The sequence below is a fragment of the Oryctolagus cuniculus genome, chromosome X, assembly GCF_964237555.1.
Source record: "Oryctolagus cuniculus chromosome X, mOryCun1.1, whole genome shotgun sequence".
NCBI lineage: Eukaryota > Metazoa > Chordata > Mammalia > Lagomorpha > Leporidae > Oryctolagus > Oryctolagus cuniculus.
Genome location: NC_091453.1, coordinates 80,553,664 through 80,573,839, shown reverse-complemented (window position 1 = coordinate 80,573,839; position 20,176 = coordinate 80,553,664). Strand labels below are relative to the sequence as shown.

Sequence of the window (20,176 nt, the reverse complement as noted above, 5' to 3'; positions counted from 1 at the left end):
AAGAGATTATTGGCATGGATGCAGCTGCAAGAGTCACTGAGAGATTCTATGAGATGTACACAGGCTTGCCTTCAGAACTGGACAGATATCTACCCCCAATCTTGTGGAATATGGTCCTTCAAGTTTTTAGGTCATGGCCAAACAATAAGAATATGTTTACATTCTACTTTATTCTAGTGACCATCATGAAAAGGAAAAGGGTAGGCATTGAAGGAAGTCAGCTTATTGCCACAGATGAGTGTTGGGATCTATGCCTGAGCATTGGAAACAAATGAACAGGTCAACAACAAAGACTGGGTAGTCCATGTGAGCTGAAAAGAGGGTCTTTGGGTGTGTAACAATGGGGGTTCCTATGTAATCTAAATCTGAAACATTCTGCACCAAATCAATGAGTCTACCCTAAGTGACTGCTCTCTTGCCAAAGTCCAAACTGTATAAGGGACCATCATGTTCCATCTGAAAATGTCTCAGGCCATTAATTCAAAGACCAATTAATAAGGGAAAACATATGCCTCTCTCTCTGTGTGTGTGTGTGTGTGTGTGTGTGTGAGAGAGAGAGAGAGAGAGAGAGAGAGAGAGAGAAATCAGGACTAAGGGAAAATATTGGTATAATTACATTAATCTTAAAGGAAATCAAACAATAGGCTGAGAAAACAATGAACTGGCCCTGCTTCTTTAGACTTCCTACAAGAATGACGATCTGTGAGAAAAATCCAGGCAGATTTTCTGCTGGCAGTCAACTATATTCTCTTAGCTTTGAGATTGTGACCAGGGAAGAAAGGGATGAAGTGGCAAGGGAAGAAGCAGAAAGTTGATGTTATGGTTGGGAAATTCTGTGAATCTCTGCAAAGCTACTATTCCCCAAAATGCTTGCACCTTGTGTACAAAGTTGAAACCATTTCTTGAAACCATGAACTACCTGGAGAGCAAGAAGAAAAAGGAATACAATGATCATCATTTGCTCAAATCAAAATATTTTTTTTTAACTTTTATTTAATGAATATACGTTTCCAAAGTACGAATAATGGATTACTATGGCTTCCCCCCCATACCGTCCCTCCCACCCACAACCCTCCCCTTTCCCACTCCCTCTCCCCTTCCATTCACATCAAGATTCATTTTCGATTATCTTAATATACAGAAGATCAGCTTAGTATACATTAAGTAAGGATTTCAACAGTTTGCTCCCACACAGAAACATAAAGTGAAAAATAATAGATGATTTTTTTTAATGATGATGAAATCAAATCAAAATATTTTAACATGTCAGAATTCTACACTTTACTCTAATTCACTCTGGAAAATACAGTAATATCTCAAAATTCTATATTCCCTATCATGTAATTCACTTTTTTCTAGTCCTACTAGATACCCAAGAGGAAGCAGCATCACATAGTGCTTAAGAGCTTGGGCTCTTATTATAGACAAGACTAGGTTCAAATCCCAACATTCCCAAGTACTCTACCAACTTTTAGACCTCAGAAGATCAGCTCACTGCTCTAAGCTTCAGTGTCTTTATATGTACAATGGGAACAATAATTGTACTTCCATCTCATAGGGGATAAAGTAAAATACATGGTCAAGCAGAGTAAAAGCACTGAACAAAGCAAAGCATTAAGAGAAGTGCATTGCTTCTAAGTCTTTTGGCTAAGATCAAGTGTAAGAGAGAAGTGCATAGGTAAGAGAATAACATACAAGAGAGTATGACTTGAAAGATTCCAGTTCCTGGTATAATCCTGGAGGCTGTTTCTGCACTGCAGAGTTCCAGTTGATGGCTGAGGCTTTAGAGCCAGGCCTCTCAAAAAGTGCATGGTGTCTAAGGACACGGAGGACTTGAGCGTATGGTTTGTCACTGGGGGAACTAGCCCTGGCTTCCTGCCACTTTCATTGCATAAAAGACCATTTTGGGGACACAGAGCCCTGCCAGCTAATTGATATGGACACTGTGAACGCCTCAGGAATGGAGCCTGAAAATGTGGGGCACTTAGTGAATTCCTACAGGGCTGCCAGGACAGCCCTAAGTATCAGTCTTCTTTCTAGAAGACCAGGGCTACTAGGTCAATGGTTTAAACCAAAGCAATCAAGCAGTATATGAAGAAGCAATTTGAGCTGCTACCTTCCAGCACTCCAATACTATCCTTAGGAACATCAGGAGAATGATATTATGCTATAACCTTAAAATACAAAATGTGCAAGCCCTTAATTGTGAATTGGTCAGTTTGACTTCCCCCATCTCAAATTCTTCAGTAAACATTTTTTTTGTCAATAACCCTCCCACCCCCAGTCATCTTTTCTCTTCTTCCTTTCTCCAATAAAATTATCCCCATCCCACTACTCAAATTCCTTGGTACCAATGACCTCCTAATTAAAACATCCAGCAGCATTTTAAACTTCAGGTCTGTCTTTTTTCCTATGGGCACCATGCTTTTGTTTGTATCATACGTGAACTGTACAATAAGTAGAAGACTATATTTGAAGTTACTGGGAGGCTGGAGGAGGAGAAACATGTAGAAGTCTAGTCTTTGATTGCAAGAAACTTTCAAAGGAAGACAAAAATTAAATAATTAGCCAATATGGAAATGTTTTGTTTTTATTCCAATAGGCATTGAAAATTATTAGAGTTTTCATAAGGGAATGAAACGATCTGAGCTGTGCTTTTAGAAGACAGCACTATCTTCTGCTAAAATGTGATGGAGGGATTAGAGGAGAAATATACTGGAATCAGGCAGACCAGTCAGTGTGGTGATTGTAGCAATCCCAGCAAAAGATAATGGAAACATGAACTGCTGAAGTGGCAAGGGAAATGGAAACAGGTTATAAGAGGTAGAACTGATAGAATTTGGAGACTATCTGAATGTGGGTGTGAGTGAGAGGGAAGAATGAATGAGAACTTCGTTGTTTCTAATTCAAATGATAAGAAAAGTGACAGAGCATTTGTTATGATAGGAAACTAGGGAAGAATTTGTGGAAAGTGCTGTAATGGATTTTGATTTGGTGTATATCTGAGTGAAGTGCTGAAATTCCTAATTTTAATCTTGGAGATGTCAGAGTGGCTGTTACAGTTAATATCATTGTTATTAACACAGAGAAAGTTCAGCAGAAAAGAAGATAATTAAGAATGTGGAATGAGAAGAGGATGGAAATTGATAAATGCTTACAATGAAGGAATAGGTGGGCATGTGGCATGTTTTGAACAGCTTCTACCATTTGCTATCCCTTTCTTCACTTCTTTCCTTCTAGGAAAGTTCACCGCAAATAAAAATGACACAATGCACATTCACTGAAAGGTGACAATTGGATTCAGTAAATACAAACAAATCACATGTGTTATCCTGTTATCCTTTCACTTCTCTTCTGAAATTAATTCACTCCTTGTGAGCTGAAACCAAAAATCTGTACTGCCAAATTGGATCTTCTGGGACTGAATAGGGACTCCTACTTGGTAGTAATTCTTCTCATCTATAGTAAGCATAGAGAGAGGACTCTCTAGTTTACAATAATATGGAACTTTAATGCAGGCGATATTATTGCAATTATATACAATATTTCCAAGTGACTACATAATAAGCCTCAAATACTATCTTATTGAGCAGCTATTAATCCCTAATCTTTGAGCTACAACATATCTGAGAGGCAACAGAGCATAGCAGCTAAGGTGACAGAAATGTAGATATAAATCCTGTTTCTTTTGCTACTTAGTAGTTTTATGTGATCTGGGGCCAATTATTTAACTCCTCAATACCTCAGCTTTCTCCTCTATCAAATGGAAAGCAGTACTTCCCTGGAAGTGTTGCTATAAAGATAAGCAATAAGTTTGAAATGCCTAGAAGAACCCCTTGCATAGTAAATACTACTTGTACTTAATAAATAAAATACATTTTATGCTGGCTTATTGAACAAATTATGTTTCAGGTTTTAAATATTCATTTTCAATAAGCCAAAGAATCATCAATTTACTCTCTCTTTCTAGGCCCTCTTAATTTTTTATTAGCTAAAATTCACCTTCACATACAACTGACCAATATCACAGAGTTGCTGTGTCTGGTACCTAGATGAATCTCAGGAAAAAGGGCAATTCCAGCATTTCACATATGAATTAAAATGCCTCCTCCTGGACCCTTTTAGGCCAAACCTAGCTTTTCATTCATACCCTGATCTTACCAGAAATCATTATATTTACAGCTTCCTCTTTGTCAAGATGTACTTCATAGAATCAAAGTACTAGAAGGTGTATAGGTATAAATAGATCACCTAATATATCTTCTCACCCAAAAGACATTTGTCTTTCTTATATTAAAATCTCTATTTCCCTATTCACAATGGCCAAAAACTAGTAACAATCCAAGTATCTATCACAGGTGAATGGATACATAACTATGATATATTCATTCCATGGAACACTACAACACTACTCAGCAATAAAAAGAAATGAGCTATTAATACACGAATAAACTCATATGAATCTCAAACAAAAAAGGATAAACACAACATGACTTCCTCTTCTATGACACTCTAGGACAGAAAATTCTAATTTTATGATAAAAATAAAAAGCAGATAATTTCTTGCCTCAGGTCAAGCAGGTGAGAAAGGGATCAAATTCAAGGAAATAAAGATAATTCAGAATGTGTCCTCTCTTGACTGAGATGGTGGCTACGTTATTTTACACAATTATCAACATTCATCAAACTCTATGCATACATCAGTGTTCTAAAAAATTTGTAACTAATAGCTAATTGAAAACTAATTCTGTCTTCTACAACTACCATTGATACCACCAAAGCAGGAGGCCCAATTGTGAAACTTGTCATTGACTATTGCATTTGTGATATGGTAAGTTTGAGATAATAGAAGACACAAAACCCAAGCACACCATTAAAGTGTGGTGCTAGATTGGAAGATTTAAGATATACATTGAGAAATCATTTCCTCTCTTTCATTTCTTCCCTTCTCCTCCCTTCCTTTCTTTTACTTTCTTTCCTTAGTCAAATATATTTTGAGCATTTTTCATTTGCAGTCAATAGTCCAGGCACTTAACCATTATTTTGAAAGAAAAGACAACATAAAACTTTTACCAGGGGAAGGACCAACTGGCAGATTCCTGGCTGACTCCTACATTCGGGCTAGGAGGAGGAAGAGGGGAACAAGTAGAAAAGGAAAAGGAAAGAAAGGCAGAAGTGCTCACAGGTTCTGAGACAAAGTTTGCTAGACATCATCTCCTCAGTTTGAATCTCACAAAGAAGAGAGGAAAAGGAAACCAATCTCTGTGGCAGAACACAAGAGGTACTATCTTCAGAAATGCAGTTTAATACTAGAAATAGAAAGGTATGGAGGAATCATCCAGTCCAATTTTCATTTTACAAAAATATGAATACAGTCTATTTCCCAATCTCTCTGTGGGCTGGATCACTAGCATGCAAAAGAGACTCACAGTCCAGATTCATGTTTGCAAGTGGAATCATCACACAGTATTCCTAATGAATGAGAACTAGCTGGTTTTATCATATGAAATGATAAGCTTGGGCATTTTATTGTAAATAGTAATTACATGACAACTTTCTACATGGTAATGCAAAGGAATGTGATTTACATTAAATTTATCTTTTGAAGCAAACAGATTTTGGAAACCCATCTAAAAGGGGGTTCCCCTGATACTTACGGATTTCAAGGGATAGAGGAAGGGATAGTGATTTCTTTCTACAAGGTCCCCAGTGACAACCCCTAGCTTTCCTGCATTTTGACCTGGACTGCATTCTGAACACTTTCTCACATCGCACACCCTCAGAGCTGTATCTTTCTAACCTTCTAAAGATGACAAAATTACTCTGCTATCTCCTCACCTCCCAATAAAAACAATGTTTTCTCAGTGCTAGTTTCATGAGTAACCTCTGACCAAGTGCTAGGTGCAGGTGTTCCCTTGAGGGCTATCAGATAAAATGACACTTAATTCTGCTTCTAATCTGCCTACAAACCTGCAATTATCTTCTGGCTCAGGTGGGTTTTGTGTGCACTCTATCAGCACACTGGCATATGCAGAGCACACCTTTCTCAAGAAACAAAGTCAGGGAAGTTTTAGCCCAAGAGGACCTCAATTTGAGTCATGGGCAATTTGAACCTATTTAAGGTCTAGGGAGTATCTGGGAGGAGGCAGAACACATTAGAGATGTAAGACAACTTCCTGAAGAACTGGGAGCAGGTTTCTAAAACACCTGTCCACTACTTAGGCACTGACATTTCTCCTCTGATTTAGCATGAGGAGGACAAACAAATCCCAACCCAAGTAAAGCAAGTGCTTCCAGACTCTGCTGGCCTGCCATGCATTTGGGATAACGTTCCAAACAAGACTGGGCTGTTAGTAACTTTCTGTGTATAGAGATCTACGCAAGCACATACACCATAGCTCACCTTGGATACCCAACAGATAGAAAAAGTTTGTCGGTTAACACCACAATCCAAATCCTCACTTAATCTGAATCTAGTGATTGCTATTTGTCCTTCCTTCCTCCTCTTCTCTTCTCTCTTTTTCTTTTACCCCTTCCTTCTCTTCCCCCTACCCTCCTCACCTCTCCCCTCCCTCCTTTCCTTTCTTTCCCAGCTGATGGTTGTAAACGGCAGCAAGACAGACAAGGATAGGCTCGACTATTTCCTCCCAAAGTCAATAATCAATGTTTATAATGTGAAAAGAAGACAAACAAAAAGCAAAAATAAAAATCCTCCTGCCACTCTCTCTCCTCCAGCAGATGGAATGGGACTGCTTACATGTGATGAGCTCAGGCACACAGAGAATGTGGCCTTCAAATATAGACCTTCTCAAAGGGCAGGGATGGATTCATATTCAGCACAGCCTTTGACATACCTTGGGTGAGCCAGAGATATCAAATGGCAGCAGCCACTCCTAAGTGACATTTACATTCTGAGTAGCCTTTCCCTAGAGGGGCTTTCACTCCCATCCTGGGGCTAAACAACTTGCACATGTGGCTGGAAGAATCAATCAGTGGCTCTAGGGAAGGAGGTGGGCAAACATGCAGCTGATCCCACCTGCAATTGCTCTGGCTCCATAGGAATGCTGAGCCATGATTCCAGTAAATTCATAAAGCAACCTGCCTTTTCAAATCCCCAGCTGTCTGTTCCCACAGCCATTCCATCCCTGCATAACCAGATGGAAGAAAACAACCTTAAATCAGAAATTGGAGAAAAAACAGACTACTAAAGAAACCCCAGAAAAGTCCATGAATCAGTACCTTTCTACCCTTCCCACTTCCACCCTTTAAAGAGACTCTCAGAGCTGATGCTGTGGTACAGAGGGTTAGGCCACCGTCTACAGTACCAGCATCCCATATAGGTGCCAGTTCCAGTCTTGGCTGCTCCACTTCCAATCCAGCTCCCTGCTGGTGCACCTGGGAAAGCAGCAGAGGATGGTGCAAGTCCTTGGTCCCCTGCACCCATGTGGGAGATCCATAGGGCACTCCTGGCTTTGCCCTGGTCCAGCCCTGGCAGTTGTGGCCATCTGGGGAGTGAACCAGGGGATAGAAAACCTTTCTCTCTCTGTCTCTACCTCTGTAACTCTGCCTTTCAAATAAATAGAATAAATCTAAGGAAAAAAAGAAAAGACCCCTCCCAGTTAACTACTGACCTTTGAGCAGCCACAGTGGCTGCAGCATCCAGAGCAAAATGTCTCATCACATTCTCCTCCAAATACTTCTGCTCCCACTTCGTCATATCAGCTTCCAGGGCCAGAATCCTTTCCTCCTTCTCCCGAAGGAGCTCCATCAGTGCTGCGGCATTGTATTCAGAAACATTGGTGGGCTGAGAGGTGCCCTGGCGCTGAGAGAAAGGGGAGATCCCTGAGGTTAGTGAGGGAAGAATCATGGTATCCAACTCTCATTTGAAGTCTCTATTCTTGGAAGGGATTACTGTATAAGCTACTGAGTTTTGATTCTTATTCAGAAAGAAGTTAGGGGCATTCAGATCTCCTAGGTCACAGGACTTTCTTTTAGGGCCTTGGTGAATCCGTTTGTCAGGAAAGGAGGCTGCCATGGCAAATTATCCTGCTGCTTAGAAAATCAATTAATGATGCAAAAACTACCATCCCTGCCCACCAGCTGGCTCCCAACATACATGGAAATAAAAATACCTAGGATCTAGTTCTTACCTTGCCCCTAACTTGTCATGTGATCTTTAGTGAGTCAGGCAATCTTTTCTGGGTCTTGATTTTCCCTCATCTAAAACCAAGGACAGATATGGCTGGGAAATTTCTAAAGGCCATTTTCAACTCTAAAATGTCTAGGACTCTATATAGCCTATTCATTGCTTTTAGGTTCTACCATTTCTAAGGTTCATGTGAAAACAAAAGGTGCATGATCACAGACATCAATGACTTTGCTGGGATAAAAGGTTAAAGAAACATGCTTTGTGTCTACAACAGGGAGGCACCTTGGAGTGAGATCAGATGGGGCAGAATATTTAAAGATGAATAAATGTTTTTTTTTTTTATAATTCCTATCAAATGGTAACTTAAAAGTAAGCCATCAGGCATAATCTTGTTTCCCTTCTTCCTTTACATTCTCCGTACCTGCTGGAGCCTGAGAGATTCCAGTTCCCTCTCCAGGCGAGTCCGCAGGCGGTGTTCCAGCTGCTCCCGTTTTTCACATGCTGCCTGGAGCTGCACAAGGGCCTGTTGCATCTTCTCCACCTTATCTACATACACCTGCTTCTTTTTCAACTGGAAATCCAGGTTGGAAGAGTTGCAAGATGGAAGAAAGAAGAGCAACAGTGTCAGTTATACAGCAACCAAATCCACCCCAGTGTTTAGATCTCTTTCAGTAGCAGCATCCAACTCCCTCTCCCAAAAAAATGAATGAGGAGAAGGTCTTTCATCATGAGCAGCAGGCTGTTTTGTATATTGTACTTCAAAAAGTTTGTGGGGAAAATGAAATCAAAATATAACCTTCTTTTGGTGCAAAACAGTTTTGAAAACCATAAATAATTTTTTCATACTATGTATTTTCCGTGAACTTTTTCAAGACCGCTTCTTTTCCATATACAGGAGAGAAATGAGGAGCTCCTTTTTTTTTTAAAGTTTATTTATTTACTTGAAAGAGTTACACAGAGAGAGAAGGAGAGGCAGAGAGAGAGAGAGAGAGAAAAAGAGTCTTCCATCCATTGGTTCACTCCCCAATTGGCTGCAACAGCTGGAGCTGCGCCAATCTGAAGTTAGGAGCCAGGAGCTTCTTCCAGATCTCCCACGCAGGTGCAGGGGCCCAAGGATTTGGGCCATCATCTACTGCTTCCCCAGGCCATAGCAGAGAGCTTGATTGAAAGTGGGGCAGCTGGTGGGACTCAAACCAGTGCCAATACAGGATGCCAGCACCGCAGGTGGCAGCTTTACTTTTTATACCACAGCACTGGCCCTGCAGCTCCATTTTAATCAGTTCCTGCTACCCCTTCTCTAAGTCTTCTCCAACTCTACTCCCCTCAGGACAATCTGTCTTAGATGCTAAGTTTTCCAGGTTCCCACTATGGATGTCCTCACTTTGGTTTCTTCATTTTTAATTGGAACAATCTGGAAGGAGATACACACACACACACACACACAAATTTTGGTTATTATAGTAGAGAAATGCTAAAAAAAAAAAAGGAAGGCTCTCACTGGAGAAGATTTGAGTTTGGTGTGGAAAGGAAGCCCACTTGCTTTTATATAGCTACCTCCTCTACAAGTAGATAAAAACGACGGTGGTTAACTGCTGAAGTTAAAGGAGACCAGAATTATCTTTTGAAATCTGTGGCACAGGTAATTACCAAAAATAATCCATCACTTCTCTCCTAGAAAGTTTCTATGTCACAAAAGTAAAGCTGCAATCTGTAGTCTCCTAAAGTATGACCAATGGCCTGACAGTACTTTATTGAAAGATCACAGGTTACTTGCTAATTCTGTCTCATGAGCCTGAGTTGATGATCCTGAACTGATCCTTAACTTTCATTCTGGAACCGTCAAGGATCCCTCATGACTCAAACTAATGAATCAAGTCTAGACTGAATCAAACATGTTTCTTCCTCTATGTAAGCCTGTAAGCCATACCCAAGAAATCAAAAGGTAAAAGCCAGCTGAGAAAAAGAATGTGAAATCTTTGTATCTTTATAATTTTTTAAAGATTTATTTATTTTAAAGGCAGAGTTACAGAGAGGCAAAGGGAGAGAAAGAAAGAGAATGTCTTCCATCTGCTGGTTCACTCCCCAAATGGTCGCAACAGCCAGAGTTGAGCCGATCCGAAGCAAGAAGCCAACAACCTCTTCTGGGTCTCCCATGAAGATGCAGGGGTCCAAGAATTTGGGCCATCTTCTACTGCTTTCACAGGCCATAGCAGAGAGCTGGATCGGAAGTGCAGCAGCCAGGACTCAAACCGGCACCCATCTGGGATGCCAGCACTACAGGCGATGGCTTTACCAGCTAAGCCACAGTGCTGGCCCCTGTATCCTTATAATTTACAAGCCAAATCTTGGCTCCTTGGGAATAAAGGAAAGGAGGATCTCAGAGCTCTCTAAAGAAGATAAACATAATCTCTATACCTATGAAGATAGAAGAAAGGGCAGCTTTCAAAGCTTATTATTAACAACTGAATAGATTATGTGTCTCATAATACTTGTGGAATATTTCTGAACGTTAATAATTCAACCCATAGATTCTTTATAAAGTAGAAATTCTCCCAAGTGGAGCTCATCTGTCATTATCATTCTCATGGAAATGGAGATTAGGTATATCTAAGGGGCCAGTGCTGTGGTGTACCGGGTAAAGCCGCCTCCTGCAATGCCAGCATCCTATATGGGCGCCAGTTTGAGTCTCGGCTGCTCCAATTCTGATTCAGCTCTTTGCTATGGCCTGGGGAAGCAGTAGAAGATGGTCCAAATCCTTGGGCCCCTGCACCTGCGTGGGAAACCCCGGAGGAGGCTCCTGGCTTTGGATTGTAGCCATCTGGGGAGTGAACCAACAGATGGAAGACCTCTCTCTCTCTGCCTCTCCTTCTCTCTCTGTGTAACTCTGACTTTCAAATAAAAAAATTAAATAAATCTTAAAAAAAAGAATAAAAAGATAATTAGAAAAAAAAGATTAAAATCCGAAAGTGTCATTGATAATCGACTCAAAAAAGAATCCTGGAACTTTCAATCCTGATTTTTCTTCAAATCTCCAAGCGCTGGAGCTACCTAGACGAACAATTGCAATGTTAAGTTACCTACCCTACCAGCATTGCCCATACCTATTTAGCTGGAGTCAAGCCAACAAGATCAACCTGATTCCCCTATTGCAGAAACCCGATAACTTCTTCATGGTAATGAGTCCAAATCACAGCTCTATAATTACAGTTAGATATCATTGGCATGTACTGGTGGGAAAATTCACCTTGTCTTGTAACTGCCTTTGCCTCAAATTAGAATTGCTGGACCTTGGGCCGGTGCCATGGCTCACTTGGTTAATCCTCCACCTGCAGCGCCGGCATCCCATATGGGCACCGGGTTCTAGTCCCGGTTGCTCCTCTTCCAGTCCAGCTCTCTGCTGTGGCCTGGGAGGGCAGTGGAGGATGGCCCAAGTGCTTGGGTCCCTGTACCCGCATGGGAGACCAGGAAGAAGCACGTGGCCCCTGGCTTTGGATCGGTGTAGCTCCGGCAGTAGTGGCCATTTGGGGAGTGAACCAACTGAGGGAAGACCTTTTACTCTGTCTCATTGTCTAACGCTATCTGAAAAAAAAAAAATTGCTGGACCTTCTCTAGGTGGAAGAAAACCTATGTGATATTGTCCTAGCAGATCAGTGGTATACTTTGCCTAGGTGGTTGAAAAAAAAACTTTTAAATTTCTTCTATATTTTATTGACATTTCCCTTTATTCCAAACATAGTTCAGTCTAGCTTTGGGAACCAGTTGAGGGGAGTTCTACATTTAGATTTTCTTTCCATTAGATCTTTTCCTAGGAAGTAAAACAAAACAAAAAAAAAAGTCACCCTTTTTTTTTCTCTAAACAAGTTTAAACCTTTCTTTTCTGGAGTACATGACTATTTGCAACAATGCTGTTTAGGGCAATTAAACCTATAAGTTATGGCTGCCTCTGCTTTCCTATTTGCTAAGATTTGAATAATTAGGGAGCAGGAAACTTCCTCTAGCCTTCACCTTTTGGATTCTTTAATCCTCATGAGCTATTTAAAGTTGAATGCGTTTATTTGTGAATCACTTTGAAAACCCTAAGGGAGCAGTGCAATGTTAATGCACAGAAAGTTAACTATAATTACCAAGGCTTATGGCACTTACACTTAAAGGCAATTAAACTTAGATAGCATACAGTTCTTGCCCTGATGGTAAAGTTCTGCAATGTGAGCTCAGAAAACTGAAAAAATAAGCAGTCCAAGGCCATGTAGATTTCTTGATGCCCTGCCTCTCTTGAAAAAAAAAAAGAAACTTAAATATCAGCAAAATAACCCCAAGCAATAGAAGTCACTGAGTTAAACCTCTGGAAGGGAAAAGCAATAAAGAATAAAGGCTCAGGGAGTTCTTTGAGTTGGCTGAAGACAGGCATGTAGGTCAGACAAATTCCAAAAAGCAGGCCAAGAAAAATTCCATTATGGTTTGCCACTAGGATGATTTTACAAAAGGTACCAGGACCACTGTTGCTGGCATAATTCTCCCATCTCCTTTAAAAGAAAAAGAGTACAGCTCACCCATAAACACCATGATGACCCAATAAATGCTTAATCTCTAGATAAGCTAGGGTAGAAAAGGTCAACCCTTGGATATTACTGATGCAAGGTCCTATAGATACAGTAAGCAAAGTCAGTCATTTTCTAAGTTACATAGTATGTTTTCTAGATTGCATCTACCTATGGAAAAGAATAAAGATTTATATGGTTTAACATCACTACTATTACTAGACATTCTATGCTTCACTTTCAACCTTCATCATGATGAATTCTATTTTCTGCCTCTCCTCTGCAAAGTTATCTGTGGTACAAAGTTCTTCAAATATTTCATCAGTAAGTAGGGCAACCAGGTCCTCAACTTCACATTCCAATGCCATCAGAAATGCCCGTGGTTCCTTCTTAGGTGGAGAGGGGCCATATAGTAAAACGTTTATAGTCATGAGCTCTGGCCTCAGACTGTCCAAAATTGGACTCTCCCACTCCTTAAGTATGCAATATTAGGCAAGTTACTTAAAGGTCTCTGAACTTCCTTTCTTATTTCTCCCTTGCATTTGAGCTTGCATTTATTAATTCATCAATAACATGAAGATGATGATGATGTGATATAATCTATCAAGATTGAATAAGATAACATATGAAGTGCTCAGTAGAGCGTCTGGTACAAAAAGTGCTCAGGGTTGATGTTTTTCTTGTTTAGAAAACAGTTTATATCAAGTCAGTCATGTTCCATTCCTGATAGCCTTGACATAGTTTTCATTCTTTCAGTAACTCTACTGATCAATTCATCTAATTATAACATTGAAATAAAACCACTTTCTCCCCAAGAAGTCATGTAACTCTAGGTCTTAAATACTTCATGAAATAGAACTATAGATATGTTTACAGGAAAAAGCTGTTCACTGGAGATACAATTAGAAGAAACCACAGAGAAGATGCAAAGGTTTCTTATTCTCTCAAATGACATGGTCTGGGGGGCACTTCCACTACATGAGAAAGAAATAGCTTACTTATGGTCAAAGGTCCTGTATAAAGACCCTGAGTCAGAGCTCATTATTCTCTCATGTATATATACATATATATGTATGTATGTATGTATTAGAAATTTCCACTTGACTGCACATTATAAGGTAAAGAAAAGAAAGTGGTAATCAGAAGACCAGTTCTATATCTAGCTCTGCTACTAATCACAACTTGCTTCCCTGTTCCTGTTCTCCGCCCAAGTGCACAGTTGTTAAAAAAAAAAAATGAGGGGTGCTTCAAGAGGTAGCAAAGCAAAATGGTCAGCAGTAGGCCAAATCAAGCCATACCCACTTATTTACATATTGTCCTAGGCAGCCTTCCAGCTACAATGGCAGAGGTGAGCAGTTGCAGTTGCACCAGAAATTGCATGATCCACAAAACCAAACATGTTTACTACCATTTAGAAAACGTTTGCCAAGTCCTGGAAAGGTTTTCAAACTGTTGTCCTAATGTTTGTGTAGGTACTTAAGGGGCCTCTAAGGAGGGGTGAGTTGTATCAAATGGCTCTTCTTTTATGCATTTTGTATATTATGGTTCTACACAAAATTTCATTTGTAAAAGAAGATTGTGTGTGTGTCTGTGTGTGTGTGCATTCATTTTTGTTGTCTGTTTTCCCCCTGAAAACAGGCCTCCCATGTAACCTTGTTCCATCGTCTTTTTACATTTGATGCATCATCAGTCTGGTTAAATAACTTAAAGTTTCCAAATGACCTTTAATGTTTCATGCCTCATTGCCTTTGGACACAATATTCTCTCTTAGGAATGCCTAGTCACATGAGGTTTTAAGAAATCAAAATTTTGAGGCCAATGATGTGGTGTAGCAGATAAAGCCACCGCCTGCAGTGCCAGCATTCCAGATGGATGCCTGTTCGAGTCCCAGCTACTCCGCTTCTGATCCCGCTCTCTGCTATGTCCTGGGAAATCAGTGGAGGATGGCCCAAGTTCTTGGGCCCCTGAACCTCCATGAGAGACCTGAAGGAAGCTCCAGCCTCCTGGCTTTGGACTGGCACAACCAGTGAACCAGAGGACTGAAGACCCCCCCTTCTCTGCCCCTGTTTCTCTATAACTGTTTTTCAAAAAATAAATAAATCTCCTGTGTCTCCATATGAATTTCAGCATCATTTTTTCCAGATCTGAGAAGAATGTCTTTGGTATCTTGATTGGCATCGCATTGAATGTATAAATTGCTTTTGGGAGAATGGGCATTTTGATGATATTGATTCTTCCAATCCATGAGCGTGGAAGATTTTTCCATTTTTTGGTATCCTCTTCTATTTCTTTAAGATTTTGTAATTCTCGTCTTAGAGATCTTTAATGTCCTTGGTTAAGTTTATTCCAAGGTATTTGACTGTTTTTGTGGCTATTGTGAATGGGATTGATCTTAGCAGTTCTTCCTCAGCCGTGGCATTGCCTGTGTATACAAAGGCTGTTGATTTTTATGCATTGATTTTATATCCTGCTACTTTGCCAAACTCTTCTATGAGTTCCAATAGTCCCTTAGTAGAGTTCTTTGGATCCCCTCAATAAAGAATCATATCACCTGCAAAGAGTGATAGTTTGACTTCTTCCTTCCCAATTTGTATCCCGTTAATTTGTTTTTCTTGCCTAATGACTCTGGATAAAACTTCGAGAATATTCAATAGCAGTGGTGAGAGTGGGCATCCCTGTCTGGTACCAGATCTCAGTGGAAATGCTTCCAACTTTTCCCCATTCAATAGGATGTTGGCCATGGGTTTTTCATAAATTGCTTTGATTGTATTCAGGAATGTTTCTTCTATACCCAATTTTCTTAGAGTTTTCATCATGAAAGGGTGTTGTATTTTATCGATTGCTTTCTCTGCATCTATTGAGATAATCATATGGTTTTTCTTCTGTATTCTGTTAATGTGGTGTATCACATTGATTGATTTGCGAACACTGAACCATCCCTGCATACCAGGGATAAATCCCACTTGGTCTGGGTGGATGATCTTTCTGATGTGTTGCTGCATTCTATTAGCCAGAATTTTATTGAGGATTTTTGCGTCTATGTTCATCAGGGATATTGGTCTGTAATTTTCTTTCAATGCTGCATCTTTTTCAGGCTTAGGGATTAAGGTGATGCTGGCCACCATTTAAACAAAATTCTCCCTAGATATTCTCTGAATATCTAGGAAATCATTCCATCCATTTTAAGTATTCTTACCAAATGCCAATTCAACAATTTTTCAAAGACTTCCTTTCCTTGTTTTTCCCCTGATTATGCATTCTCTGTTAACATGGCTCCTTAAACCACTCTTACTCTTTGTCTTGATCTTTAGAACCACCTTCTCTCCAACCCCATCCAACCTCATCTTACCCTCTGCTGTACTTATTTTGCCTTCATGGCAATGGTTCTCAAGTGGAGGTTCTGCTGCCCAGGGCCATTTAGCAATGTGTGGAGACATTTTTGGTTATCATTGCTGGAGGTGGATTGCTACTGGCGTCTGGTGATAGAAGCTACAGATGCTGCTAGACATCCCATAATACACAGGAAACTCCTGCTTCCCACTACTACCAGAGTATTATCCAGTCCCAACTGTCAACAATGCAGAGGTTGAGAATCCTTGCTCAACACATCAATACAACTGAACATCTCCTTTATGCCACAATCTGAACAACCACTTATATTCATATTTTAATGTTATCATAGTCCCTTTACCCACAGACCTCTAGCTGACTGCATGATTTCATCACTCTGAAACTCTGCTTTCTCTCTTAGGGTCTAGTTCTAATTGAATGGTCACTGAATTCTTGGTAACCATGTTATATTACATAACTCTGACAAAAAAAAAAACAAATATGAGCACAACATAGATTAATGACAATGAAATATACAAGCAATAAACAAACACCTTCATAAATGTATTTACTTTGCTTGGCCAAGTCAACATAAGAGTTTCAAATCAAACCTACTCAAAGATAAGTTTTTAAAGGGGAATCAGAAATGGGAGGAAGAACAGCAAGGAGGCAACTTAATGAAGAATAAGGCAAATAATCTTGAGCTCAATCAATCATACTTTTCCATCACACTTCTGTAATAATTTGAACCCTTCCCTGAGCATTTGGCAAGTCTCTTAACCCTCTTCTGACTCAGGAAAATCTGATCCCTGCAAATGAATACCACGTGATGGCATCTCTTCCCTCCTTCCAACAACTGTGAGTGTCTTTCAAACTTATTTTTTAAAGGATGGCTTTATACAAAATTATTTCTAGGGCCCCTAAAGCTGTAACCTTTTGTCTCAGCCACTTGCAAGAAACTGACTTATTCATTAACCTTCCAGTTTATTCATTGGTGGACAAATAATAATTTTAGATGTTTTAGAATTAAGGTATTTGGAAATTTCTCCTAGATTTGTCACTAACTGTATTACTGAATCTATTAGTGCTTTAATTTTCTAATCTGTCAAAAGAGGATAATGCTTGCAAAGAAAGGTTAAAAAATGCAGATATGTAGGAAGAAGGAGAAATCTATGAATACTAGTTGAATGAACACCAAATTATACAAACACTCCATCTGCTAAAGGGCATTGAGTCTAATAATATAGAACTAAGTCCAGTGCCTTTATTATATCTGATTTTTCCCTTCCATTCTATTGTCCAAAACTGCATTCACTATTTCTCAAATGACACAACTGAAGCATACTTTGTTCCTCTCCTTGATACAACTAGTTATATATTACTAGACAAGTCTTCAGTGATTTTAACTTGATCTGACTTAGTCTTACTCGGGAAACCCTGACTCCAAGTAAGGGTTCACACCGAAGCAATTTGGTAACACTACCCTGGTATTAGCAAGCTGCCTCTGTCTGTTGCCAAAAGGCTGTGGTCCACTAGTGGATATTAAAAGAATTGAAGAGTAAAAAACCATCTCTAAAAACTTGCTACCTTGGGAATGCAGTTCATGTTGTATAGGAGACCAAAAAGAAATCCACAAGCCTTCCAATGTGGGAATTTCAAAACGAAATCATAGGAAATCTGTAATAATTGAGCTTAGAGAGGTTCCTCCATCTCTATTTGAAGTGAAGAAATTTCTTTCTTTAACATATTGGATAGAACCACATGTACTTCAAAGAACATCCATTGTCAGAAATGTGGGAATGTCATCCTTAGATGAAATGCCCTCCAGTAAATAAAAAGAAAATCAGAAGAACACTGTGGAAGATTTCTGGGTGGATGTGTACTTTGAATTCAACAACATTCTACTTTACACCCTGAGATCTTCCATCTAAATCTATAATCCATCATAACCACTGTGTTATATTGGATTCACCTACTGCTGGAAAATTAGTTTCAAGTAGTAGACATATAAAGACATTGATTGGAAAGGGAGGGGACTAGTATGATACTCTGTGGATACATATGGTAGAAGAAAATTATGCATTTTTAAAAGCAGGGGAAAAAATCAAGTAAGGGATCTAGAAAGGATAACATCAAGCCTTAAGAAGAATGATGGAAAAGGGGTAAAACATGTAGTTTTGGAGAACTGAGTGAAGTGGCATCAGAGCTTTGGAAAATGTATTGGTTAGTCCAATAAGAGCTACCAACAGGAAGTCTACATCACCACCAGACACTACAGTGCAGAACAGGTTAACATTTCAGCCTCTTCTTCCTGAATCTCTATTTCATTCTAGCCAAAAGCCAAAGCACAAGGCTCACTGGCTCTTTCTGCCAGCCCTCCGCACATTCTGCTCTGTCCCTTCATGTGCACACTGTGCTCAGTAAGCAGCCCACCCGCAGCATCTTCCCTCTTTGATCTTGCCAAGGCCTTTTCCCCACCATGCCTGAAACAATCAACCAAGCAGCGGCTTCATCTCTGGATCATAAGACAGCAGCTAGCCAGAAGCCTGAGGAGCCTTGAGCCTTGTGAGAGGATATGCCAGGCATTCTCCAAAACTATCCAGAGGGGTCAAATTGGTAGGGGGCGGGGAAGCTCTCTTTGAATGAGAGAATGCTACGGTTGCTGTAGGACACAGAGCTCTTTTGACTTGAGTTTAATGAGCCTCCACTTCATAGGAACTACGTGTTCCGAAAGATAAGGGCAAGGACGGAAAGGCACCATTTACCTCGACCGGCTGCCTGCAGCACAGGCTGCAGACTGGTGTGTCAAGGCCTGGATCCCACTGACTTGCCAAAAAGTCAGATCTGTTTTTTTACTTAGTGCGCTGTCCTCTCCCCAGCAAGATACCTCTCTGGATATTAGTATAGTAGGGTCCACGAAACAATCTGGGCTGAACTTAGAAGAGGAGGAAAGTTGTCACTGCAGGGAAACATTCCCTGTAAGCCTGAGGCAACATTGTTGCTTAGAGCACAGTGATTGTGGAGAACCACAGGCAAGCAGATTTAATGGGATTAGAAAGATAGAAAGAATCTCAGGAAATGAATCTAAATGAAGTCTTTATAGAGAGGACTGCATAAATGAATGCAAGGGCGCTGGGATCATTCAAGTAGTGGTAATCTTTCCCTAAGCATCTTGATGCAATGAGAACTAGTTACTTTAGTGACTTTGCACTCAGAAAGCTGACAAAACACTCCCCAGCAAAAAATAAAAAAAGGATGAATTTGAGGAAGCATCCTTAACTCTGTTAAGTAAACTAGAAAGGTTTTCCCTGGAAGAACTTCTAAGGTCTGAGAAAAGAGGTAAGTTTGTGGTGCCATGTACAAGCCATAAGTCTGTTATTTGTTCAAATTTGACACAGGCAGAACATCTAGCATATCCTGCCTTCAGACGTGGCCTTGCTTGAGTCATCTACAGCAGCCAAAGAAATAGCTTTTGTATTTATGAATATTGTTCTCGATTTAGAAATATTCACTGATTTTTCTGAAGGAATCACAATGAAGACCCCTTATCAATTTTTTTCTGGAGTCATCAATACCTTAATAATAGTTTGGAATGATCCATACTTAGACATTTAAAGAAAAAAGAAGGGCAAGTGTCTGGCACAGAAGTTAAGATGCCACTTGGGACACTTGCTTCCCACATTGGAATGCCTGGATTTGAGCCTCAACTCCACTTGCAAAAGCAATTTCCTGCTAATGTACACCCTGGGTAGTAGCAGGTTATGGCTCAAGTACTTGAGTCCCTACCACCTACATGAGAGATCTTGATTGAGTTCTGGGCTCCTGGCTTTGGCCTGGCCTAGCCTCAGCTGTTCTGGTCATTTGGGGAAATGATGAGAATATCTCTTTATGCCTCTCTGCCTTTCAAATAAATAAAAGCAAAAATAAATTTTAAAAATGTAAAGAAAAAACTTTTAAGGCCTAATGGGGGGTTGGGTCACAGTAGACAGGCAAAACTTCTACTAGCAATTCTATATTTGAGGATAAGAGAAAGAGAAGTTTTCCTTTAAAAAGTATAGGGGAAACAAAACAAACACCACCCAGAAGCAAATCCAGCCCTTATAGGCTGCTAAAACAAAAAAAGGAAAAAGAGAACCAATGCATTTTTCCTGAGACATGA

The 20,176-nt window shown here is 40.0% G+C and overlaps 1 protein-coding gene across 9 annotated transcripts in view; it reads right to left on the bottom strand.

The window, feature by feature from the left end:
* The window catches only part of AMOT (angiomotin), a 70,732-nt gene that overhangs the window by 7,566 nt on the left and 42,990 nt on the right, over positions 1-20,176 (bottom strand). For all 9 annotated transcript variants that reach the window (XM_070066645.1, XM_008272897.4, XM_070066642.1 and 6 more), the window contains 2 exons: positions 8,571-8,720; positions 7,632-7,822 (listed from right to left, as the gene is read on the bottom strand). In XM_070066645.1, coding sequence (XP_069922746.1) covers positions 7,632-7,822; positions 8,571-8,720 — 341 coding nt within the window. The remainder of the gene's footprint in view (positions 1-7,631; positions 7,823-8,570; positions 8,721-20,176) is intronic.